Source organism: Varanus komodoensis, unplaced genomic scaffold, assembly GCF_004798865.1.
Source record: "Varanus komodoensis strain SLA01 unplaced genomic scaffold, ASM479886v1 scaffold63, whole genome shotgun sequence".
NCBI lineage: Eukaryota > Metazoa > Chordata > Lepidosauria > Squamata > Varanidae > Varanus > Varanus komodoensis.
Window position 1 is genome coordinate 3,067,767 of NW_025336259.1, and position 25,563 is coordinate 3,093,329.

At 48.8% G+C, this 25,563-nt stretch overlaps 2 protein-coding genes across 2 annotated transcripts in view; one reads left to right on the forward strand and one right to left on the reverse strand.

The window, feature by feature from the left end:
* The window catches only part of USP35 (ubiquitin specific peptidase 35), a 32,969-nt gene extending 16,117 nt beyond the window's left edge, over positions 1–16,852 (forward strand). Inside the window, exons 5-11 of the mRNA XM_044450242.1 lie at positions 3,439–3,540; positions 4,970–5,128; positions 6,958–7,151; positions 8,245–8,338; positions 10,859–10,965; positions 13,573–14,806; positions 15,349–16,852. Of these exons, the coding sequence (XP_044306177.1) occupies positions 3,439–3,540; positions 4,970–5,128; positions 6,958–7,151; positions 8,245–8,338; positions 10,859–10,965; positions 13,573–14,806; positions 15,349–15,516 (2,058 nt within the window). The 3' untranslated portion in view covers positions 15,517–16,852. The remainder of the gene's footprint in view (positions 1–3,438; positions 3,541–4,969; positions 5,129–6,957; positions 7,152–8,244; positions 8,339–10,858; positions 10,966–13,572; positions 14,807–15,348) is intronic.
* A 1,787-nt stretch (positions 16,853–18,639) lies between these two features.
* The window catches only part of GAB2 (GRB2 associated binding protein 2), a 159,991-nt gene continuing 153,067 nt past the window's right edge, over positions 18,640–25,563 (reverse strand). The window contains exon 10 of the mRNA XM_044450128.1: positions 18,640–25,389. Within this exon, the coding sequence (XP_044306063.1) occupies positions 25,246–25,389 (144 nt within the window). The 3' untranslated portion in view covers positions 18,640–25,245. The remainder of the gene's footprint in view (positions 25,390–25,563) is intronic.

Consider the following 25,563-nt stretch of genomic DNA (forward strand, 5'->3'; position numbering starts at 1 on the left):
GGGCTCTTTGGAGGAGGACCTTCCCAAAGCATTTGGGGCTTTATATGTTCTTGTGAATACCTTAAATCAGGGCCAGATTTCAGCTGATAGCCAGTGCAGCTCATATAGGCCCGGTGTGATGTGTTCTTGCCTACCAGTCCCTGCCAACAGCCTGGCAGCTCTATTTTGAACCAATTGCAATGTCTGGATCATCTTCAAGGGCAGCCCCATGTAGAACACATTGCAGTAGTCCAAGCGGGAGGTCACCAGTGCATGAGTCGCTGTTGCTAGGGCCTACCTGTCCAGGTGAGGACGCGGCTGATGGACTAGCCTCAGCTGAAGGAAAGCACTCCTTGCCACAGATGCCACCTGGCATTCCAGGGATGGCTTGGGGTGAAGGAGTACTCCCAAGCTGCATACCCTGTCCCATAGGGGGAATGCCACCCTGTCCAAGGCAGGGCGAATATCCCTGAGTTTTAACTTAGAAAGCCTGAATCAGCCTTCTGCTACTTGGATGCTTCTTGCTGTTTTTGGCTTTCGCTCCCTTGAGCCCCAGGCAACATGGCCAACAGCCAGGACTTTTGTAGTCCAGAGGATCTGGAGCACACCAAGTTGGAGAAGACAGCTCTAAATAGCTTAGGCCTCACTTTTATCAAGGGTGCATCCATTCCGTCCCTGTTCAATCAGTTGTTTCTTTCCATGAGAACTCCAAGTTTACAGAGCTGCACAGCATTTGCAAACAAGAGTACATACTCCAGACCTCCTAAGCTAAGGCATAATTAAGCAGTGTGCACTCTGGCTGGACTACAAGACATTGAGTTACAGCTCTCATCATCCCTGGCCATTGGACATGCTGGCTGGGGCTGCTGGGGCTTAGAGTTTAGCAACAAGGAATCATGGAATAGGAGAGTTGGAAGGGGCCATCAGGCCATTGGGTCCAACCCCTGCTGTTGCAGGACACCAAGCCACACCGGCTGTCCAGCTGACTCCAGGGTGGAAGAGCCCACCACCTCCCTAGGTCAGGGGTTCCATTGTCATCCTGCTCTGACAGGCAGGAAGTTCTTCCTGAGGTCCAGCCAGAGAACTGGCTTCCTGGAACTGGAGGCCGTTATTCCTCGTCCTGCACTCTGGGCGGTCCTGGCCTCCTCCGCTGGGGCAGCCTTTCTGCCAAGCGCTGTCCTGCCTTCCCTCAGACTTCTCTTCCCTAGGCTAAACATACCCAGCTCTTTCCCTCTCTCCTGACAGGGCTTTGCTTCCAGTCCCCGGATCATCCCTGTTGCCCTCCTCTGAACCCTTTCCAGCTTGTCTGCATCTTTCTTCAACTGTGGTGCCCAGAACGGGACACAGGACTCCTGAAAAGGCCTAACCAGTGCTGAGTAAAGAGGAACTAGGATTCATGGGGTTTTGACGTGATCCCTCTATTAATGCAGCCTAAGATAGCATTTGCCCCCTTTTCAGCCACATCACACTGTTGACTTATCTCCAGCTTGTGGTCTAAAAGGATTCCAGCACCTAGAGGGTGCTGCTTGATCGCAGTGAGCATTTCCTTGCTGATCTGCAGACCAACACCTACCTGCTGTAGCATTTTTTGCAAGAATCCCAGAAACCTGCAGTTGCTAATTTAACCTTCTGCCCAGTCCTCCTTTGATGGACTGCCAGAGAGTTTACTTGTCCTGTTATTTATTTAAAACATTTTTATGCCGCCCCCATTGCGACAAAGCCTCGGGGCGGCTTATATACACTACAAATATATACAAAATTATATTAAAACAAAGTTATACACTAAAAATATTAAAACCTGGTGCATCTCGGCTTAAAAATTTTAAAATCTTACATAATAAATTAACACTTAAAATAAGTTTTAAATAAAAAGGTCTTAGCCTGGCGCTGAAAAACAAATAACGACGGCGCCAGGTGGACCTCTCTGGGGAGCACATTCCATAGGTGGGGCACCACCACAGAGAAGGCCCTCCTCCGGGTACTCACCCTCCTAATATCCTTCACAGAGGGTTCCCGGAGAAGGGCATCGGTTACTGATCTCAAGGGGCGGGAGGGCATATATGGGCGCAAGCGTTCCTTTAGATACCCAGGGTCCAAGCCGTTGAGGGCTTTATTGGTCATAACCAACACCTTGAATTGGGCCCGGACTTTAGTCGGGAGTCAGTGGAGCTGACGGAGAACTGAGGTTATATGAGAACAACGCCCAGTCCCCATCAGCAACCTGGCAGCTCTATTCTGCACCAATTGAAGTATCCGGACCGTCTTCAAGGGTAGCCCCACGTAGAGCGCGTTACAGAAATCTAATCGGGAAGTTACCAGCACGTGTGTCACTGTCGCCAGGCAATCGTTCTCCAGGAAAGGACACAGCTGATGGATCAGCCGAAGCTGAAGGAAGGCGCTCCTCGCCACCACCGTCACCTGGGCTTCTAAAGACAGCTCAGGATCAAGGAGCACTCCTAAGCTGTGAACCCTTTCCCTCAGAGGGAGTGCAACCCCATTCAGGACAAGGTTCAATTCACCCTCTCCAAAGCCCGATCCGCCAACCAACAGGACCTCCGTCTTGTCTGGATTGAGCTTCAGTTTATTGGCCCTCATCCAGCCCATTACCTCGGCCAGGCACCGGTTCAGCACAGCCACTGCCTCACCTGGATTGGTGGAAAACGAGAGGTAGAGCTGGGTATCATCAGCGTACTGATGATTCCGCAGCCCACACCTCCTGATGACCTCCCCCAGCGGTTTCATGTAGATGTTGAATAGTTATGGCTATCAGATACCTCAAGCCCTCTTAGCAACACTACCTAGGTAGCAATCGCAGATAATAAGGGTGCAAAGAGAGGCATTCCAGGTGGATGCCCCCACTTTTGGAACTCTCTCAGCAAAGGTCCAAGCCTTTTGGAAGTGCTACATTTTGAAAGCCAGAGTTGAGAGCTGGCAGTAGCCTTTCTGATTGCAAAAGGTGCCCAAAGAGGGCTGGAATGGCCCAAACCCTGTTTGTTGAGGAGCAGCTTTATTGGCTGGCTTTCTCCTGCTCTTTCCTTTTGTAGCTGATCTTCTTTGCTCCTCCGCCTCTCAACCGCTGGAGAAAATTAGCCAAATGGAGACAAATAAATGAAGATAAGTCAGGGCATGATTTTTTGTCTCAGTGAATATGAATAAATTCCCTTTGATTTTCCTTGCTGGTGTGGCAGGAAATTAGTATTTCTGAATGAGCAGCACTATCCGTTTTATTTTTTCATGGGTTGAATATTAGATTTAACTTGGCTCTGAGTTGTCAAAGGGTAGGAGCCTTAATTCGATGGAATTTTTTTGTTCTTTAATTCTTTTGGATGTCTCAGGATTTAGGATGTGTACTCATACATCCCTTAATTCAATAAACCATCATGAACCAGGAGTCTTGATCATGTATCTTTTGGCACATTTGTAATTGCAAACCTGTTTTTCTATCTCCTTTTTCTGTAGGTGTTTTCCAAGTTGCTCTATCCTATTCTGAGAGAAGGAGCGCTCTCAGTTCTGCGTTACATGCTGCTCAGCTTCCAACATTCTCATGAGGCATTTCATTTGGTAAGGCAGGGCCGACTGGCTACCTTCCTAATTAAGTGTACAGATGCTTCTTTACATAGAGAGAGAAGGGGGGCAGGATTTCAAAGCAATCTGTGTTTCCTAATAGCCAAGCTGTGCTTTACATGTTCTTGGCAAGGAAACTTCACTTGGACCAAAACATGTTGGATGTTCCATTAAGAATTATTTCCCCGAAGGAGAGTACCATCCTGTATTTCTGAATCTTCTAAGTGGAAGGAGGCAAATCTAAAGAACAAGTTGTGCAAATGGGAGGTTTTCTCCCAGGCTAGATCATTTTCCTGCATTTCAAGGGAATGAATGCAGCACTGTGAAGGGTGCTCTTTGAGGACATTCTGTAAAGTTGGTGCAACCACCCAAAAGGCCCTGTTGCCTGCTTAAATTCATTTGGCAACAACACCCCCAGCGAAGTCTTTGAATGCTTAATTGATACCTGTAAGAATTCATCATGATACAAGAAATGATCGTGGGCACCTTATAATATTAATTACGTAACTGCAGCTCTGTGCTGACCATTAGAGTTTTTAAGGCAATGCACAAAAATTAAAACTTTAAAATGCAGCCTGATAAAGTAGAATATAAACTCTTAAAAGTTCAAAACAGGATAAAATCGAAGTATATAGTTCTGGGAGATGTTGAAATAGCCTATATTGGTATTCCTCCCTTAATGCTGTAGGATGGGGTGTATGTAGAGGAGTGAGTTTGTATTCACAGTTGTGCATACACTGTGCTATTAAAGATATATAAATCAACGTTCTGCACGTAAAAAAACTGAATTCTGCTTCTTTTGTAGATGCTATAGAAGAATCCAACTGACATGTTTTGTGCCAGTTTCCTTCTGCTAGTCAAGAGGAGGAAAATCAAGAAGCAGCTAGGGCTTTTAAGTATCTAGTGTTGCATCCACTGGACACTAAAAACCCAAGCAAATTGTATTTGCATGGCCCATGAGGACTAGAAACTTAATTTTATTTATATGTGGATGTTCTGAAGGCAGTGCCTGGTACATATTTGCAAGGAATGCTAGAATCTAGGCAGTGTTAAGTCTCATTAGTTAAGCTAGGATCCATTTCACCAAGAAGCACTCCTACTACTGACCCAAGCAGAGATGCTTGTCTCTCCGAAGCCAGTTTTAGAGCTGGTGAAACCAAAACTGGACAGTTGGAACTGACCTTGAACCAATGCATAATGATCTCTCCCAAGAATCTGTTTGAGAGGGAAGAGGTGGGCTACCTCTGTCCAGGCCTGGGTGATTGGCTGGCCCATGATTGGGCTGCCAAGAGAGGGAAGAGCATCGAGCGGAGACACAGTGAATGCTTAAGGATCTGGATTACCAGATTGGGGGTTACCCCTCCTGGGCACTGCAGTGGTTCTGGCTATTTGGTTGGAGGGTGACTTTGCTTTGTCCTTTTCCAAGCTGCTTTCGCATATCCCCAGAGTGGTGGCTGCCCTCCACAAGGAGAATTCCAATTCGGCAGTGAGCTGCTTGGAGCAACTGGCTGAGCTGATCCACTGCATGTTCTTCCGCTTCTCAGGATTCCCGGATCTTTATGAACCTGTCGTGGAGGCCATAAAAGTAACCATTTCCTTTGTTGGTTCTGCATGCCACAAACTGGTACAGGGAGAGTGAAGATGATGCTTGATCTCTTAGTAACAGAGTCGACACAATAGCACCAAGTTTGAGACTCAGAGTTGGGTTCAAGTTCTACCTGAGGCACAAGTGTATTTGGAGGGCTTGGAAAAGATGACTGCCTCTTGGGGTTGGTGGACAGCAATGCAAAATGGGAGAGTAAAGGTGTCCAGGATGAAGCGGGCAAATGGTCAAGTTAGCCCCATGTCCTGTTTTCCCACAATGCCCCGGTCAGATGTTTCTAGTTCCCCCATAGCTGAGGGGTGGAGGCAGCATTTTATTTATTTATTTGGAATTTTTGTATGCCGCCCCATTCGCATAAGCCTCAGGGCGGCTTCCAACATATAAATAAATATCTATACAAATACATATAAAAACTGGAAACATCCTGGCATAATAAATAACCAATAAATAAAATCAGCAATTATTAAAATATCGTTTATATAAAAAGGTCTTAGCCTGGCGCCGAAAAACAAATAACGACGGTGCCAGGCGGACCTCTCTGGGGAGTGCATTCCATAAGTGGGGCGCCACCGCAGAGAAAGCCCTCCTCCTAATATCCTTCACACAGGGCTCCTGAAGAAGGGCCTCTGCTACCGATCCCAAGGGGCGGGAGGGCAAATATGGACACAGGCGCTCCTTTAGATAACCAGGTCCCAAGCCGTTAAGGGCTTTATAGGTGATAACCAGCACCTTGAATTGAGCCTGGACTTCAATGGGGAACCAGTGAAGCTGGTAGAGGACTGGGATTATGTGAGAGTAACGCCCAGTCCCCGTCAGCAACCTGGCAGCTCTATTTTGCACCATCTGAAGTATCCAGACCATCTTCAAGGGCAGCCCCACGTAGAGTGCGTTACAGAAGTCCAACCGGGAAGTAACCAATGCATGCGTCACTGTCGCCAGGCAATTGTTCTCCAGGTAGGGACGCAGCTGATGGATCAGCCGAAACTGGAGGAAAGCGCTCCTCACCACCACCGACACTTGAGCTTCCAAAGTCAGCTCCGGGTCGAGGAGCACTCCCAAGCTGCGGGCCCTGTCCTTTAGAGGGAGTGCAACCCCATTCAGGACAAGACCCAGGTCCCCCACCCTGAAGCCCGACCCGCCTACCAACAGGACCTCTGTCTTGTCTGGAGTGCTCCCTTGTCCCCAGAACCTAGAATCTGGAGTGCTGCTGTTTGTAAAAGAGAAGTTTCCTGAAGCTATCATGACAAATAGCTGTTGACAGACCTCTGCTCAAATATTTTTCAAGGAAAGTTGCATGTTCTTGGCAAAATGGCTTCTTGGGCCTTAACATAAGATGATCTTGCGGAATCAGACCAAAAGTGACCATATTCCAATGGGAAGTCCACAAGCAGGACATGAGTGCAAAAGCACCCACCTACTTGTGTTCCCCAGTAGCTGATATACCAGAGTACACTGCCTCTGATACTGGGGGTGGCAAATACCATCAGGACTAGAAGCCATCGGCAACTCTGCCCCCCATGAGAACAATGTCAACATGAGTAGTTAGCAGCCAGCAAGGGAAGTCTATCTGGGGACCAAAGCTAGAAAGCTATACTGTGGGTATAGAGATGGGGTTGGGGACTGTCCACTCCTTATCCAGTACCATCTTTTATGGCTAGAGCAAACCTGACATGAGTAGTGCCTGAGGTTATAAGTAAAGACGGCTAGCAAATTCACTGCAGATCCCTAAAAGGGCTGGCCGTCTGGAAAAACTAACAGAATTCTTAAATCTGCTACTGACTCTGCGTTTTTGGCTTCTTTCTACTTTGTAGGCGCTTCCAATTCCCAATGAAGACCGAATCAAACACCTGCTTGGGCAGAATGCCTGGACCTCCCAGAAGAATGAATTAGCCAGCTTTTATCCCCGTCTGGTTTCCAAGTCTGAAACAGGGAAAATCGGGTTAATTAACCTAGGAAACACCTGCTACATGAACAGCATCATCCAAGCTCTCTTCATGGCCTCGGAGTAGGTCTCCTTCTTGCCCCTGTGCCGTCGCTTCCTCCTCTGACCTTTGAGCGATCATTTTACATAGTTTTCCTTTCTTATCTATGCCTCATAATTTACGTATAATTTGATGGGTAACTGTTGACCTGCCCTTAAATTACCCACACTGGTCTCCATCCTTTTATGTTTCTCCATAGTCTTACACTTGACTGGCTTTCTGAATAGGCCATGGATGCGGTCTGGGCCTCCAAAGTCTCCTGGGCGACCAGTGCGTCCATTCATTCAACAAGCCGAGAACAAAAGACGGCGCTTTTAGCCATGGATTTGAGCAGAAAGTTCTCTGCTTCTGCTGCAGCAGTTGCAGCTGCTTATTCCCCTTCCTGGGAGATGGGAGAAGAACAAAGCTGCTTCATTCGAGCAGTTTTGAGTTCTGTCAGCCCTTATCTAGGGAAAATACTTGGGGGGAAAGGCTGCAAGACTTTCTTCTTTCTAAGGACATGAAGGCCACAAGGCCTTGGCTTGGATCCAAGAAACGCTGCCAGCTTCGGGATTTGGGAAAGTTGGTTCCATCCCCCTTTGGCGCTCCTTGCCATGCTCCTGGTTACTTCATACTGTTCCTATTATTTTGCCCAGCCATTGGGTTTGGGTTTCCCACCAGGTCCCCTTGTAGTGCCCCAGTGCTTTGTGGGAATTTTAAGTGACCACTCTGTTGGAGCATTGCCATTTCCTGCTGCCACCAGACAGCACTTAAGCCTCAGGACCTGCTCTGCGGGTGCTACGTGGAATCGGTTTTACATTGTGCTGTGTGAAATGGCCACCGGGCAGTGGAACAGAGGGCACGGACTAAGAGGTTTTCCTCCACAGCCCTGCCAATATGAGGGGATATGGCTTGAAGAAACTCTCCCCTCTCCTCCACCCCAGCTGCCCTTCAACCCTAACTGGACTCATTTACACATGACTGCAAGACTTTGTCTGGGCATGTGCAGTGAGCCATTCTATTTCTGTGGATTCACTGTTCCTGGAAGGCCCAAGACTTCTCTTTACAAACTCTAATGTGGCTTTTGATGAACTGCCCTGCTTCTGCTTCTGATGTTTCTTAAACTTTGTTTTCAAGTTTCAGGCGTTCAGTGCTGAATCTAGCCGAGAACAATTCCCAGCCTCTGATGGCTAAGCTGCAATGGCTCTTTGCCTTCCTCGAGCACAGTCAGGTAACTTTGACTAATAATCCCAGCATGCGTCTCATGCATTTTGCATGTCCAGAGCATTTTCGCCTACATTGTGTGCCACTGTTACAGCAGCCTTGTAAACCAGATCGGTGTTACTCCTCCTGCATTCCAGCTGGGGCAAGCAGGGAGGAAACACCATTGGACTGGGCTTCCTAGAGAGGCCCGCCAGGCACCGTCACTGCTTTCATTCCGGCTCCAGGCAAAAACTGTCCTTTTCTGCAGGTATTTTGAAACATGATTTTAACAACTTGCCTGTAAGATTTTGTTCTATTACCAGCATTTGGGTTTCCTCCCACTCCAGAAACTGTGGTGTTCAATTGAATTGTAATTAAATTGGCCTTGTATCTTGTTGTTTGCCACTTAGGGAGGCCTGTTGGGTTACTCAGTGACCTATACATTTAAAAATGAATGAATGAATGAATAGAATAAATTAAAAGCCGAGGCCGAGAGGGGGTATGTTGCTTACAGCCCCCGGTATGGCCCACACCCCACCCATGGGAGAGTGCATCCACTCTTGCAGTGCAGTCCTCTCCATGCCAACTCAGAGCACTTTCAAAGAGGTTTTTCCCAAATAAATGGGTGCAGGACTGCAGCCCTAGTTTCCAAGTCTGGAGATTTTGACAAAATGGCACACTAGGGTTTGCCTGAAACCAGGATTAGTGGGAGTGAGTTGCCTTGTGTTTGGGCGAGGTGGATGTGTCTTGCTCTTGCCCGCGTTCGTTCTAGTTTTATCCCTCCCTCCCTGCTCAGTGTGGCAAAAATGCTTCCCTTCTCCTCCTCTGCGTTCTTTCCTCCCCCTCTTCTTCCTCCTTTGTACTAATAGAACTCGCGTTTAACCTCCCTTCCAGGGTGCCTGCCCTCACAGCTTGTCTTACAAGAAACCTAAGCTCAGTGCTAGAATTAAGCATGGGTGCAGACACAGCAGACACAGCACTGCATGCAATCCAGGATTAAATGAGTCGCTAGGTCTGTGTTTTTTTTAGAGAAGAGCCAGCAGGGATGAAATCCCATCTCTCTCCCTATCAGAAGGGAGCTCCTATGGTAGGGAGCCATCTCTGAGGAGGCTCTGCCCCTTCTACCCTCCAGCCTAATGGCTCTTGCCAGCAGTCCATCTTCACAACAGCCCAGTGGGTAGATTAGACCGGGAGAGTTACTGGCCCAACACTGGCGGGGAGCTTCCAGCTGGACTCCGGCCCTCTTGGTTGCAGACCAGCACTCTGGCCCCCTGCCAGCACTAAATGCATCACTGCCGATAATGCCTGAATCGTCTCTTAGCAGTGGCATCACGCAGACTCTCATCCTAATCTCGAGTTCTGCCTGAGAATGGGCTAGGAATCCATTTGGGAGTGGGAACCCACTGGATTCCCTTTGCTCAGCTCCCCGGACTCCAGTCCACTTTGCAGTAGCCCGGAGTCCTGAGCCCTGGCAAGCATGCCCTGCATGTGTGGGGAATCCAGCCCCACATGCTGCACAGACAGAGCGTGGGAGCTGAAGCCGGAGGTGCTTCCTTGGTCCTGCAAGTTTGGGCGCAGGAGTGATCGCTAAGGCAGCCTTCCCCAACCCGGCATCTCGCAAATGGGTTGGCCTACACCCCCATGTTCCTGAGCCACCGTCTGGGCTAGCAGAGGCCGATGGAAGCCGAAGACCAAAACATCTGAAGGGCCCCAGGATGGGGAAGGCATGGTTAAGGTACGGCAAAGCCCTGCCCTCATTAAAGCGACTGGGAAGATCCAAGAGCAGCAGACGCTTTCCTTTATTTAGAGCTGCAGCGCTCAGTCCCCGGCAGTCTGGGGCCACGCGCCTTCCCGTCCCGTCACTGAAATGGCTACTGCAGTGCTGCCAGATTGGCTGGCAAAATTTAGCAGCAGAGCAGTAGCAAAAAGCAGCTTCTCCGCAAAAGAAGCAGGTGCCTGCTCCACCATAGCTTGAAGTCGATGCAGCTTGACCTCTGCAGTTTGGAGACGAATTAATTTGTTTTGTCAATTTGTACCCAGTCTTCTTGCTTACTGTCCACAGTGGGGTGCAGCTTTAAAACAATTTAATCTACAGATATAGCAGTTGCAACTGCTCCCACCACCATTAAATGCCTGAAATGTGCAGCCTTAATATTTTATTTATTTCTCTATTTCTCTATTTATTTCTCTATTTATTTCTCTATTTATTTCTCTATCTATCTATCTATCTATCTATCTATCTATCTATCTATCTATTTATTTATTTATTTATAAGTTTGTATGCCGTCCAGTTACTAACGTCACTGGAGGGCTAACAGCATAAATAAATTGGCAACCCACTCTGGCTGCAATTAATAAAATACAATAATGAAATTTGATATCAAAACTTATTAAAATATTGATTAAATGTTTATTTATTTATTTAATAATATGCCGTCGTTATGTTGAAAAGGGCAGGACAGGTGTCCGGGGGCCGTCTTTTTACTCTTTCTCCGTTCTCCCCTCACCTCCCAACTCTCTTCCTTCTCTTTTCTCCCATCTCTGCCAGCGCCCTGCCATCTCACCTGAAAGCTTTTTTTCGGCTTCATGGCCTCCCTGGTTCACCCGGGGAGCTCAGCAGGACTGCTCTGAATACCTCAAATACCTGCTCGATCGGTAAGTTGGCTCATCTTTGAGAATCCTGAGCACCTGACTTCTTGACTTTTTAACCCCAATTCATCTGGTGGCACGAAGAATTTGTTTCTGGCCAAAGCTTTTGCAAATGCTTCTCTGCTGCATCAAATATGGGTGTCCACAAAAGCGCCAGCCAGAATAAAGTTCATCGCCTTGATTGTTAGTTCTTAGATTTGACTGCTTTGGCTATCTGTGTATTTTTGCAACATCCAAGCTTGGGCTGTATATTCCTTGGAGGGAGCAGTTTTGCTGCTGTGTTTTGCTTGCCAGCATTTCCTGAGTAGAAGGTGGGAAGCGTGACTGGTTACATCCCAGTGGTGGGCCGTTAAGGACATTGCCTAGTTGCTCTCCGCTCGGGAGATGCTGCCCTTGAACACTCATTCTGCACAACCCCTGCTAGCAGGACTCTTCCCAACTGGGCGAGCCCCGCACACAAACAGCCCCTCAAGCTTTCTGGCAGGGAAAAGTAATGCTGAGCTGTGGGAACGCTGCTTGCCCACCCATTGTCCACAGCCATGACTGATCGGTTATCTCATTTATGGTTATCTCATTTAATATAGTCCCGTTAACTTAGATTTTTATCCCACATGTCTTCCTAGGAGCTCAGGGTGGCATGTAGGGTTCCCCCCACATTATATCCTTCTTTATATCCTTTTTATTTAACTGTTTTTTTTAAACTTTTTAAAATCTTAATGCCTAACAGTCGCTTTTATTTAACTTATTTAATTTGTATTTTTTGGTTGATTGTTATTTATTGCTGTTTTATTGTGGTTGTTTTAATGACTGTAAGCCGTCCTGAGATGCCATGCATAAGGGACGGCATACAAAAGCTTTAAATAAATAAATATCCTTCCAACAACCTTGCGAGGTAGATTAAGTTGAAGGGGCTCCTGGTTCAGTGTTGCCCACTGGCCATCAGGGCAGGTGGGGATTTGAACTGGGTTTTCCTGGTTTAGTCCCAGCCTGGCATCCTGCACGGATATTGGACTGCAGTTCCCACTGTCGTCCAGCACATCCGGAGGGTACCAGGAAGGAGCAGGCTGAACAGAGAATTGCACCAGGCCAAGCGCAATGCCCAGGTTCACCTCATCCCTGCCGTGGCAGCGTGACCGAGCATGGCACTGAATTCGGCTCTTGTTTAAACGATTTAGTGTACAATCCTAGGCAAGTCTAGCCAGAGAAAAGGCCTACAACTCCCAGACATACTTTTCTTCTGTCTAGACTTGCACAGAGTTGCTACTTCAGATGCCGCATTTCTTATTCCAGGCCTCTTTCTTCAGCGATGCTGGTTGGCCGTCAAATAGCAACGATGGTGGATTATGGCTAGTGCAAGTAAAATGTTTAGTTTTAAGTTATTAGGGCCTCGAGCCGGACTAAATTAGATGTATTTAGGCTTCATTGTAAAAAATCAGTCATGCTTTAGTGCTGTCAGTGTGACTGAAAAGTATGTGTTGCTGATTTACAAAGCAATCCTATAAATGTTTACCAAGTCCCACTGAGGGCAGTGGGGCTTACTCACAAGTAAGAGGTACAGGATTGTCTGACTCCAACTCCTTGTTTGATGCAGATTGTTATTAGAGACCTTTTTTTGATAACCCCTGATAAGCCATCATGAGCCATGAGTTTTCAATCATGAAGAACACCTGGGCTAAGGAGTTTTTAAAAAATTGTTGATTTATGGAGGAAGATCATCTGGAAAAACTCCTTAGCAGAAAAAGGTGAGGGAGGTTGGTCTTTCCTGACCCACACTTAGGCTAGAAGTAGACTCTGCAATGTACACAACCAACACCAGCAATGACAACTGTGTAGCTTGTTTCTCAGTCTGGTATGAGAAGGCATCCAGCAATGGATCGTCTGGCCATGTTGCACAGGAAGGAAATAGATTGTGTGAAGCAGGTGCCTTATAAACTTATCGGTGTCATGTTGCTACCATGACCTCCCTTTCCCTGCCACGGACAGCCACCTTTTTGTAGTTCAGGGTCTCCAGCACACCAGGGGAAGCTCTGCCAGAGTTTTCCGATTGTTGGTACCAAATTATTGGTATCCCATCTTCCCAGTTTGCTTGGTCTACTTTCATCACTGTTTATGTGAATATATTTTATTTTATTTATTTATTTATTTATTAAAACATTTTTATGCCGCCCCATTTGCCGAAGCCTCGGGGCGGCTTACAACAATAAATTAAAACAAATTAAAATATATGCACACACAAGATAACAACACACTAGAAGAGCATAAGGATAAACGCAGTAGTACGGGAAATAAATTGAGTCTTGTGTCTATGAAAGCAGCAGTGTCTTCCAAAATGAAGCTTTTGGTGTCCTTCGAAGATCAGGAAGACACAGAGGTCATTAGATCTCTGTTGGGAGACAGTTCTGTCCTTGTTGGGGCTTCGATCTTGCACTGGGAAGGCAGGGCAGGTGGGGAATTTAGCATCCAGTTCCTGTCATGGGCTGCCTGCACATCCTGGCATCCCATTCTGAACTTCAAGGTAGGGCTTCTTTCTCCTTATGCTCATTCTTATGTCCGTCCGTCCGTCCATCTATCCTTCCTTCAATGTCTGTTTTTCCTCCCCCACTCCCCAAAAAGGCTGCATGAAGAAGAGAGGACAGGAAGAAGAATTTACCAAAAACTCAAGGAGTCCACGCCAATGCCTCAAGCTGAGCGACAGAATGCCGCAAACAAGACGTTAGTTGAAAAAATGTTTGGGGGCAAAATTAAGACAAAAATTCGTTGTCTGAAGTGCCTAAAAGTCTCCTCCAGGGAAGAACCCTTCACAGACCTCTCCTTGGCTTTCCCACCAGGTGACAGCCAGGTGCCTGTAGCCCCTAGAAGTACCTCAGTTTTACCTGTAGAAGTAATGGGTCCACAGACCATTCAGCAAAGCGTAGAAGTGCAAAGCAGGCTGAGTAACTCACCAAGGAGATCAGGGGCACACATGCCACCAGTAGAGAATCCTTCTCAAGTGTTGCCGATTGAAACTTTGCGACCAGAAGGTCAACCGACACCTTTCTCTTCGAGATCTGAACAAGATGCCTTTCGTGTGAAGCCTGATGCAGATTCAGCACCGGCTTGGCAGAAGCCAGTTTGCGGTCCTGAGGGTTCCAGATCCGTCCCCGACTTGATCAATTATTTCTTATCCCCCGAGACACTGACAGCAGAGAACCGGTATCACTGTGAAAACTGCGCTTCCCTCCAAGATGCGGAGAAGCTGGCCGAGCTGACCGAGGGGCCTCACTACCTCATCCTCACCCTCCTGCGGTTCTCCTTCGACCTCCGAGCCATGCGGAGGAAGAAGATCCTCGACAACGTCTCCGTCCCGCTGGTGTTGAAGCTGCCCATCCTGACATCCTCGGAGGAGTGGAGCAGTGCCTCTCCAGGCAGGAACGGCAGGCGAGCCTCGTCACGCAAGGGCTTTGCTTCCATTGTGTATGACCTTTGCAGTGTGGTGGTACACTCCGGCGTCTCCTCGGAGAGTGGCCACTACTATTGCTACGCCAGGGAGTGTGAAGATGCTACCAGTGAGTGTGAGCTCACGGACGCCTCGCTGAACATCACCCTGGAGAAGCCGCCAGATGTTGCCATCCAGTGGTACCTTTTCAACGACACAAGGGTCTCTTTCTCGTCGTTTGAGTCGGTCAGCAATGTGACCTCCTTCTTGCCCAAGGACACGGCTTATCTGCTCTTCTACAGGCAGAGGATGACTCAGTCAAAAAGCATGGCCGAGGCTCCGGCAGAATCTGCCTGGGTAAACGGAGACTTGCATTCTCCAGATAAAAGCCTGATGGAAGCCATCGCAAAAGACAACATTCTCTACTTGCAGGTAACAATTAGTAGCTCCACTTTTAGTGGCTGCACTGCATTTAATGCTTCAGTCACAGTTTCAGTTAACCCTGGTTTGTTTGTTGCTAATGTACAAGACATGAATTGTCTTGTAGATTAGCAAACCAACTGTGGTTTGTTTTCTCTATTTGTCGTTTCTTTCATGCAGGCTTATTTGCCAGCCTTCAGAGCAGAATTTGTTTCAGGCTCCTGTTCCCTGGTACCTTTTTTTAGGGCAGGCAGCAGTGCAAACAAGCTAGGGATAAGCTGCTGTTTTGGGTTTAGATACTGCAGCAAGCCATGGTTTAAACAAGCCAGGCTTTGTAAATCAAAATCAAAGAAAGGCTTCTATTTCTGGTTCACAACTGGGTTATGGGTTCAAACACGATGACAAGCCAGCTTTCATCAAACCACACTATGCCTTAGCATTATGTGTGAACCAGGCCAGGATTAATGATAATGATCATCATATTTATTCTCTTTAAGAGATTGAATGACCTACTTGTGTTTGGTTTTGTGTGTGTGTGTGTGTTTGCCCCCTAGGAGCAGGAAAAGGAAGCTAGAAGCCGAAGTGCCTACATTTCCGCCTTGCCCAAGTCCCCTTTGTGGTGGAAGGACTTCGAGGGGGATGATGACGAAGGGTCCTCGGGGGGTTGCGGGCACGACCCCGGCGGAGGAGGGTCAAGCTCTTTCCACGGACTCGTCTTCTAGCAGGACCACATTTCTCAAACCCCAATGAACAGACCACACCGTACCTGTCACGCAAGACTCCACCACCCTCGTCCCCTTGACCTCTCCCATCCCCAGAATACGGGGAGAACACTTAGAGTGGCAGACAGTGCTACAACACAGTCCGACCCTCGACCCCACTCCTCTCTAGATCTCAGAATGGTAGCTTTCCGTTGGGGCGCTAGAAAGCCGATTCCCCACAGAACTGTACTTCCTAGGTTTGCTTATAGGAGGAAGGCAGAATGCTGTCCAACGTAGTTTGTAGAGTATTGAACTATACCAATCGGATTCCACACTCCTTGTAGAAGCATTGGAAATCCTTCTGGGACATCCCTCCACGGCCGTTCTTTTCTGTCAATACCCAGAGCTGGGTTTTGTCGATAACGTAAGGAAATTTCTTCCAGCAATTTCTTCCTCTGTCATTGGGTGCTTTTCCAGCACGAAGGATGAAAGTTGCAAGGAGCTGCATCTTTGTGCCAGCTGGAATTGCTGTTCTGCGTGGATGTTTCATGTGAAACGAGATGGAGGGAACCAGGAGCTTTGCTGGGCCAAAGCAATGTGGGGATTTATTTTGGTGAAAGGGTGAAGAAGTTACGCAGTTAACAGGTCTGGCTTTGGATATTTGGTCGTAGGTCGACAACATGCGCCCTGTGAACCGCAGGTGGTCCCTCCGGCCTACCATCACTGCAGCCCACAATTTGCCAAAGCAGCAAGCACCAAAACAAGCAGTTTTCTGCCAGTTTTCTGTGGGAAGCTGCCGAGTGGTGCAATAGCCCAGTTTAGCGGGAGGATGAGCTAAACTCACCTTTTTAACGGCCCTGCACCAGTGTGCTACTAAGGTTCCCCATTGGTTTATTTTTGCTGCCGCCACCAGTTTTCACGGAGTGCTGCTGCAGCTCCCGAAGCTCCTCAGATGCTCCTGAGCTGTCCATTCTTTCTTTCGATATGAAAATGGTACCTTTGCCCAAGCTTCTCCTCCATGCCTGTGGCGGGTCTTACAGCTCCTTTCTCATCTCTCCAGCTTTGCTGTGTGGCTCATCAGAGCCCCAGGGAGTCCTCTTCTCCCAGTGATCACAGTGCTAGGAAGGGTAAGGAGCTTCTGTCCAGCGCTGGCCTGGGCAGCCACATTGTGGTGGTCTTGTGTGGCACCTTCTCCCTGGAGTTCTTTCAAGGAATCTCAGCATCGAGACTGGCACTCCTGGCTGAGTTGCTCGTTTTCCCAGTCCACATTTTGTCATCTCTGAATTATGTAATGGCAAAGGTTGGTCACTTATATCTGTCGATCTATCGCTGATTAAAAAACCCCGTGGCTGTACCCCATATGTGTCTCATGTTGGGAAATCCATGCTAACAAGCTGTGTTCATTGGTTGTCCCAACTCTAGGCTTTCCTGGCTGGCTGGCTACTATTTTAAATTTCTATACAATGGTATACACTAATATATAAACATGTAAAATATACACCTGTTGTTGTGTATGCCTTGAAACTGGGCAGCCCAAAGGAAGTCATGCACATGGTGGGCATGTCATGAACGGAGCCGGCTAGAGCCGGGGGTCAGACTAGATGGCTCAGGATACACCTTCTGACTCCCTCTGTTTCTGTTTCTAAGTCCTGCAGAACACAGGACAAAGTTAAATTATGGAATCTGCTACATGGGATGTAGTGATGGCCATCAACCCAGGACAGTTTGAAAAGGGGGAAAAGACAAATTCATGGAGGATTCATGGATAACACTATCCGTATTAAGTTCAGTATCCAAGAGAGTGTGCATCTTTCTACCAGGTGCTGGGGAACATGGTGGGAGGGTGCTGTTTCACTAGTGCCCTCTGGGTGGATTTTGCATGGGTATTCGGTTGCCCGGTCTGTGATGAGAATGCTGGGCTAGATGAACTTTGGTCTTGTGGTGGGGTGAGAGAGAGAGAGAGAGAGAGAGAGAGAGAGAGAGAGAGAGAGAGCGCGAGCGCGCGCGCGCGCGCGAGCAGAATGCTCCAGGAGTGCACCAGCCAGGTGTGAGCCCCCTGGACCTCAGCATGGTGACCCCAGCCAGAGAAGACAGTTCACCACCTGCAACCTTTTATCATGAACCCCATGAAGTAGGTCAGCATGAACCATTGGGTAGATCTGGCCATGAGGTGAGATTTGAACCAGGGACAACTTAACTTTGCAGCATTGTTTCCGGACAGTCTCTTGCAGTGGGTTCTGGTTGACATTTCTCACCTGCATGGTCACGCCTGTGTCACAGGTAAGCACAGGTGGGCATCTGTTGAGGTGCCCTACGCCAGCAGGGGCTTGGCAACAAGATCCCCCCCCCCCCACCAGAGTTGCTCTTCCTTTTCCCCAGTGCAAACCTCCTTGTGCACCCACCCTTTTCTGGCCCTGACGATGCTGGAGGGGGAGGAAGAGATGCCATGGCGCCCCCCCCCCCTTCCTGTCCCCGTTGAGCAAGCAAGTGGATGGGAAAGAGGAGGGGGAGGAGAAGCAGCTGGTGGCCGCAATGGGGGGAAGTCACAGACAGAGGGGACCCATGGGGGGGCACCCTGCTTGAGGAATGCCCCTCAGAAACCTGGAATACGCATTTCCCATGTTCTCTAGCCCTCCTCCTCTACACGATGGAAGTCATGCGTGCTCCAGCGGTGTGACCAGGCCTCCTGCTTGCCACACGGCCCACCATGGTGCTGGCACAGCTGTCAAAAGGGACGTGGACGAGAAGACCAAGGGAGGCTGCGCAGACTCTGGCTTGGATTCTGTAGCTGGGCAGTCACGGTGCTCCTTCAGGGACAGCCAAAGTGTGTCTAGACAGAAAGACGCCCACAGCTCCTAGCATGGCCCAACAGGGCTGGTGACCAGCAACGGGGGACCTCGTAGGCCGGTCTGTCTCAACGTGCAAAGATGTGCACCCTTATTCTATTCCTTACCCCCCGCTTTCTCTAAAAGTATAAACTCAAACCGGATGATCAACCCCGAGTTTCACTAATGGCTATCGCGTGTACGCAAACTACCTCGAAGTGTTAAGAAATGCTGTTTAATTTCTTACTTCGGTATCTTCATCAAGTCCCACAGCGGCCTGCTGCCTGTTGGGCTATTTAATAATTTGGATACGATAGCATTGCTTTTCAGCACATATCACATTTATTAATAGCCAAAAATAAAAATAAAAAGTATTAGCTAAGCGTGAGAACAGTTTTACAGGATAAGTGTGTCAAAATAGTCTTAAAAATCATGAAGAATAAATTAATAATTTAAGGGATTAGCATCCACAGTGACTAGAAAAATTAATAACCCAGCGCAAATAATGATACCACAAGACAAAAACATATGTTCATGTTTTTAAAAGAGTATTTTTGTCCTCCTAAAAAAAGTTTTTTCTATGAAATAAAAATACCCCACCCCATCTCTAACAGCCATTCATTTCAGAACATTCACAGGAAAGTAACAAAACTACATAGTTTCTTGGATGAAACACCTTTAAGACTCCTGATCAAAAATCCATCTTGACACCTAATGCAAACACGTATGCTAATGTTATAACAACGAAGATGCTTCCATTATGTGGAACCTTGGTATTTTGAACCCTGGTTTCCGAACCACTGGGCTTAATGCAGATCCACGCAGCCACATCGATAAACCCATGTTAGAAATAGTCCCGCTCATTTTTCTGAGCATCAAGTTCAAGGACAGCTTTAGCTCAGTCTCCCCCACCCTGGCACCCTCGGAGGCCTTCGACTCCTATCAGCCCCAGCCAGCATGCCCAATGGTCTGGAATTCTGGGAGTTGGCTGGTATTTCCCAGAATGCTTGAGATGTTGAGTAACTGCTTCAGTCCAGAGAAAGGAGGACATCTTCTGCCCTGCACTGTTTGAACTGAGAAAGCCAAGCTTTGCTCTAGGGGTTCATAGGACTGGTCCCAGTTTGAGTACCCTTGCCAAACTGCCCTCCCTCTGAGGCAAACCGTCTCTACACCTGGAGTCACTAGTAGTGTGTTGCAGTGGTTACCTCTCAAGCTTTAACACGGCTCTCCGGCACCGTGGGGACTTCCCTGGGCATCGTTTGGTGCCTCCTGCTCCCGAAAGCACCAGTGACTCTCCGAGGATGAGGACACTGGGCCGTTCCATCCAGCACGTTCGTTCCCACATGCTGTTCTTGCACTTCAATGGCCGTGCTAGGGACCACCGCGTGCCACTGGGCACAATCCGGAATGACCCGCCACTACACCAAGCGGCCTGGAACGCCACAGCGCCTCGATCTCTAGGTCTCCAGTTTTGACCAGGGTGGGTCGGTGACCTTGTTTCTAGGCCATAGGCAGGATTTTTCCTGTTTCAACACTTGCTGAGGTTTCCCAACCCCACAATGAGTCGAAACAGAGGGTGGATGAGGGAAACTCAGCACGGGGAACATGAGCCTTGTGCTAGATGTTTGCATGGAAAAGCAGTGGATGGACAGGCCCAAAGCCTTGGTTTAAAGTGGATTACTACAAAGGGGCGTTCCAACAAGCAATGCACGAGCTTGCAGGATTTTAAAGCACTCGTGGCCTTCCAGAGCTTTTTGCCTACAACTTTCTTTGCTGTTTGCCTGCCATTCTTTGAAGGTTCTTGGCCATTCCCATTTTAAATCATTTCGAGGGCTTGGACACTGCAGTGCCTGCACTCAAATTCCAACATTTGGAATCCTGAATGTAGGCCGAGAAGCCCTATTCCATGGGGCAAGGAGGCAACTTCTACGATAGCCAACGAACTCAGGTGGTCTGCGTGCAATAAATTAGCATATAAGGAGCAGGACTCAGCTAGGTCCTGCCTACCTGGCTTTCTTTGCAGGAGGATTTCTGAGAACCTGGTAAAATGCTCAGGTGTCACCAGGACTTTGCTTCTTATGCGCACACCACTTTTTTCTAGATCATTGATCATTTTCCAGCTGGGGGAAACATTTAAAAGCTTTTTTGAACACAGCCGCAAAGTTAATTTTGGTTCGTTTCGGTAGCTGTTGCATCTGAAAATGAGTTTATTGCAGGCAAGGGCAGATTGCTGCTCTATTGCAGTGAAGTTTGGGTCACATGGGTCTTATTGCCCCTCCCCCCACACTTTAATTTTTCTAAGAGGTAGCGCTCATTGTGTGTCGAAGTGTCTGAATGGTATAATGACAGAACTTCAGGGAAAGTCTTGCCATGTTGACGCCAGGTATAAATGACCTAATTCACTTCCTCCAAACTTCAATCGTCAGAACACCCATGCGAGGTAGGGAATTGAAAAGTTGCCCTTTGCACAAAATCAAGGGTGGGGTGACACCGGAAAGCCACTGTCTATGGTAGCTGTGCCGTAAAGAGAAGACTCTAAAACAGAGACTTGCCACATGATGTCCGTCCACAGGAAGCCGGGCTCCTCCCAAGCCCAAGCAAAATGTAGAAACCAACAAGAGCTCCACGGAGCAGGAAAAGAGTTGAGTGCTTAGGAATGTGAAGGGAAGAAGAAAGGGGACCTGAGGAGCTGCATTTAGTTATTATAGGAATTCCCCAGCCCACCATCCCAGACATGACCTCCCTCAGAACCCCGAGATGGGCCAGGGTGAGCGTCAGCGACTGGCCCAAAGTCGCCTAAGGAGCTTTGTGGCTGAAGGGGGACCAGATCTCAATCGAGCACCCCAAGCCTTTGGCCCCTTCCAAGCCATAAAGCACAAGGAGAGGCTGCACTGCTGCAGGCAGTTGCCTGAAGTTAAACGCAAGCGTTGCTCTAATGGCGGCTGCCAGGGCCTCTGCCCATATCTGGACCGGAAGCAAACGGCAACTTGTAGGATTGCTGGTGGGGGAAGCAGCAAAGCAGCTGCATCACTAAAATGATCTGAGTCGTCATTCTTCTGTAGCCAAAAAGGACACCTTGTGAGCCCAAGAGGAAGGAACTCCGAGGCTTGCAGGGGGTGAGCGATTAATGGGAGAGGCACCCTAAAACAGCCCAGTGACAACCGAGTAAGCTCTGTGGCTTCTGAAGGCTGCGAAGACTCCTGGGGAAACCTGAGGAAGGCCATAAACCAAGCCTCTTGCAGGTGGCATAAAGGGCCCCAGCAGCTGGGGTGCGGCGTGGTTTCTTCTCGCTTCCATTCTGCACAGGACAGATCCAGGCAAGGTCGAATGCCAAGTGGGTTTCTCATGAGGATGCAAAAGCACTCGTCTCTGTCCTGTTGCTATTGCACGTTAACGTAACAGTTGAAAGGACCCAGGGCGAAATGGTAGTGAGGGTTGCACCCAAGGGAGCACCCATGAACAGAGGCAGTGGATCTGTGGATCTCTAAGGAAGGCTAAGCGCCTTCCTGTCCAGCCACACCCTTCCAGAGCCAGCTTGCTGGTTGCAGCTGGACACGAGATGCTGGATCCAGTGGGTCTCAGTCAGATCCAGCACCATTCGATTCTTAGGAATCGTATTCTACTGAACGCCAAGGTAGCGCTTGGGAGATCTGAGCTCTTCCCGATCGAGCAGGATGCAGACACGCTTTTCAACAAACCACTCGACAAGGAAACGAGTCCTTTTGCAAAAGGTACAGCTGTTTTAACAGTCACAAGGTCAGTGCACAAATCATGACATCGTATTGTCCGTTTCACTATCAGTCCGTGAGAACCTGAACCCAAAACAGTGCAAGAAAGACGCTCAGTGGGAAAAGTGAGTTGAGGCCACAATCCTAAGCACATTTTCCTGGGAAAAGCACCACTGACTGCAACAGGACTTACTTGTAAGTAAACATGGGCGCAGGACATCAGGGTTGCATTGTTCACCACTGGCACACAGTTAGAAGGGCTCATGCTATAAGCCAAGGGGATTTTGCCTTTATCCTCGGCTGCTGTTGTCCGGAGGCAGGAAGATGCAGTGGGGACTCGCTGGCTGCCAGGGACCAGGTGCTAGGTCAGCCCTCTGGCCAACACGTGGGTTGGGGGGAACCTCTTCCAGGACAGGTCTTACATGCAAAGTAACTGCGTTACTCGCCAGAAGCTGGGAACAAGGTGCTCTCTCCACACCACACCAAAGCAATCGGGTGCTTTACTCACGATGCTCTAATACCACTGTGAGGCCACCCCAAAGATCACCCCCAGTTGCACAATCTGGAGGGACCCCTTTGGGCTGTACAGTATCACAGTATCACTTTTTTTTAACCGTCAACACCATGGCTTCTTCCGCAAGATGGGTTGCTTCTTCCCAACTTTGTGGCACTGGGAAATAAACTCTGGCAGAACCTTGTTCCGTCCTCACAGCACACGTTTTTGTGCCTGCGACACTGGGGAGCTTCTATAGCACGGTATTCTGTCTCCAGGTGGCCAGTGGAGAGGCACGTGGGTGCCCATGGGGTGGGCGAGGATCCCTTCAGGAGCAGGCAGAAAGGTCCGCATTCACTCCCTGGCGGTTCTGCTTGGGCCGCAGGTGGCGAGTGGGGCCTTGGTCGGAATCGTAGCCCATGAGCCACCAGCGGCAAGCTACATGGTCCAGGGGTTTGGGCAGCTTTCCATGCAGTTAGTACCTCATGCAGGGCCTCTGGATGTGGCCCCAAGGATGTGGGGAAGGGCTTGCTGTGGCCCAATATCTGATTCAAGCGCGATCCTCCTGTAAGAGACATGGCTCATATATAGGGGAGTGCAAGGGCAGAAAGCTGCTGCTCAGGGGCTGTTCGCTTCCCTCTCCACCTCTGCTCAGCCGCTCCATCTCCCCAGCCTTTAGCACCCTGCTCAGCTTCGTTGGGATCGTCCATCCACCACAGAATTCTGCCCCCAGGGCAGAAAACACGAACCGCAGCTCCCTATTTTTAATTATCAAGCCAGTTTTGATCTAACCGTTCTGGTGGGTTTTGGTCGGCCCACCGGCCAGCCCTGGGCAAGGGGGGAACCTCTTCCAGGGTCCCTGACTTGTAAATAAAATAAAGCCTCATTCGATGACGGTGGATGAAAAGACTACAGTGGCTCTCCCCGACCTGGTGCCCCTCCAGATGCAGTGGCGTGTATGTTGTGCTGGCTGTGGGATGCTGGGAATTTTTGTCCAATGCACTGAAGAGCATCAAAGTGATGACAAGGAGGCGCTATTAGAATTCACTATTTACTACTCTCAAAAAGGCAAGGGGCTTCTTTTTCATGACATTACACTAACCCAAGTGCTGTAGTAGTTCCTTCCCTTCCTTCTAGAGCTTTGTGCTAAGGGGATACGCGAGGAGGCCAACCGGGCTGGGCCACACTACGCACACAATGCCTGTGGTTGTCAGGTGATATCCTGATGGCTTCTGAACAGGTTCTCCCAACCTGGAGCCCTCCGGAGGCTTGGAACGTCAATTCCCATGCTCCCCAGCTTGTGTGGCTAAAGGTCAAGAATGCAGGGAGTTGTGGCCAAATCATCTGCAGGGCATCAGGTGGGAGGAAGTGAGTCTGCATCTCGGTCAAGGGACGAGGCATGACATCCACTCGACGTGTGGGCACCCTGGAGTCCCACACGTGGCTCACACACCGGACCTCACGTGGAGGAACAGCGCTGCCCCAGCAGTGGGTCCACCATCACAACCTGTGATCACCACTTTGGTTTTAAATCTAGTGGGTGAATCAAGATTCATTTGGGAAGCAGTTTTCCTTCATCTTGCAACGATCCAGCTTATGTACCCCGACATGCTCTCACTGCAGCTGAATATTTCCCAATGTTCACCGATTGCCAGACTTTTCCCGTCTTGCGACTTTTAAATGCAAAACATCTCATCTGCACACGCATTTTGAAAATGTGATTCACACTTTGAATTCTTCAGACTTATTGGCACCCATTACTGGCCTGGCAAGCACTCAAAACAGATTACCGGAATGAATGGCACTTTAACCCGACAAGACTCTGCTTATGTTCTCAGCCACGATTCTCATAATTGTCAGACATCAAACTACTAAATACAACTGCACACCAGCTATCCAATACTGTCAAACATCAAAAGTTCAACTCAAACATCATAGGATATCGGACACATATATCAAATATTCTGCGAATATTCAACACTATGAGAGTATTCAGAAAATACCTGAACATTTGACATTAAGACCTGCATGTGAGGATCTTGAAAGTACTTCTTTTGGGGAGGGGGAAACCATTTTTAGCTCAGATAAATATCTCTTTTTCAAGATGCTGATACACACCAATGAGCAATGATAATTTCCTTTCACTCCTGGAAAATGCTTTTAAGTGCTTTAGAGACAAGGATGCCTGCAGTTTACACAGAAGGACAAACAAACTAGGTTTCGGTGAAACTGAACAGTTTGTGCCAATGATTGCCTGTTTTTTTTCTTTTTTTTCTTTTTTTCCTTCTGTGAATGGTCAGGAGATGAAAGAGGGAGGGGAGGGTGAGACTGACGTTTCCAGAAGACTGGAATACTACCCAGTGGGAACTGGTTTGGTGCATATGGCAGAAGCTGGGGGCAGCGGGGATGCATTCAGCCCTGGCTGCAAGCATGCAGGACACCAAGAATCCTGATATTGCTATGTTGAACTTCCTGGGTAATTTGGGCAGCAGCTAAGCCATCACTGCAGGGCCCCCGGCATCTTTAGAACCGCACTGAGTATCATCCGCATCACCCCCGAAGTTACGTCTGCTTCAAGACCAGGCCTTCCCCATCCTTGTCAAACAGTCCCCATGAAAGGAAAGCAGGAGGCTTTGGTGGACGGAGCAATCGGGTGTCAGCCCGGCCGAAATGCTTCCCTTCTGCTTCGATGCACGTCCGCCTGTTACTGCTTCACTGGCTTGGTGGGCTCTGACGACTGCCGGACGTCTGTCCATTCCAGCATGGTGTTCTGCAGGGCCTGGGTCTTCTCCTTGTCGACTTGCACGTAGTCGACCTTCTCATCTGAGGCAACGGACGACGTGGAAGGCTGCCACGGGGAGAAAAACCCCGAAGGGAAGGCTCAGTGGTCTGCCAGCCTTCCACAAGGTGGTGCCCTCCAGACATGTCGCATTAAGACTCCCAGAAGGCCCCAGGCACGGCTGGCTGGGGCATTCTGGGAGTCAAACTTCAACCCATTTGGCGGGAACATGTCGGTGAGGGA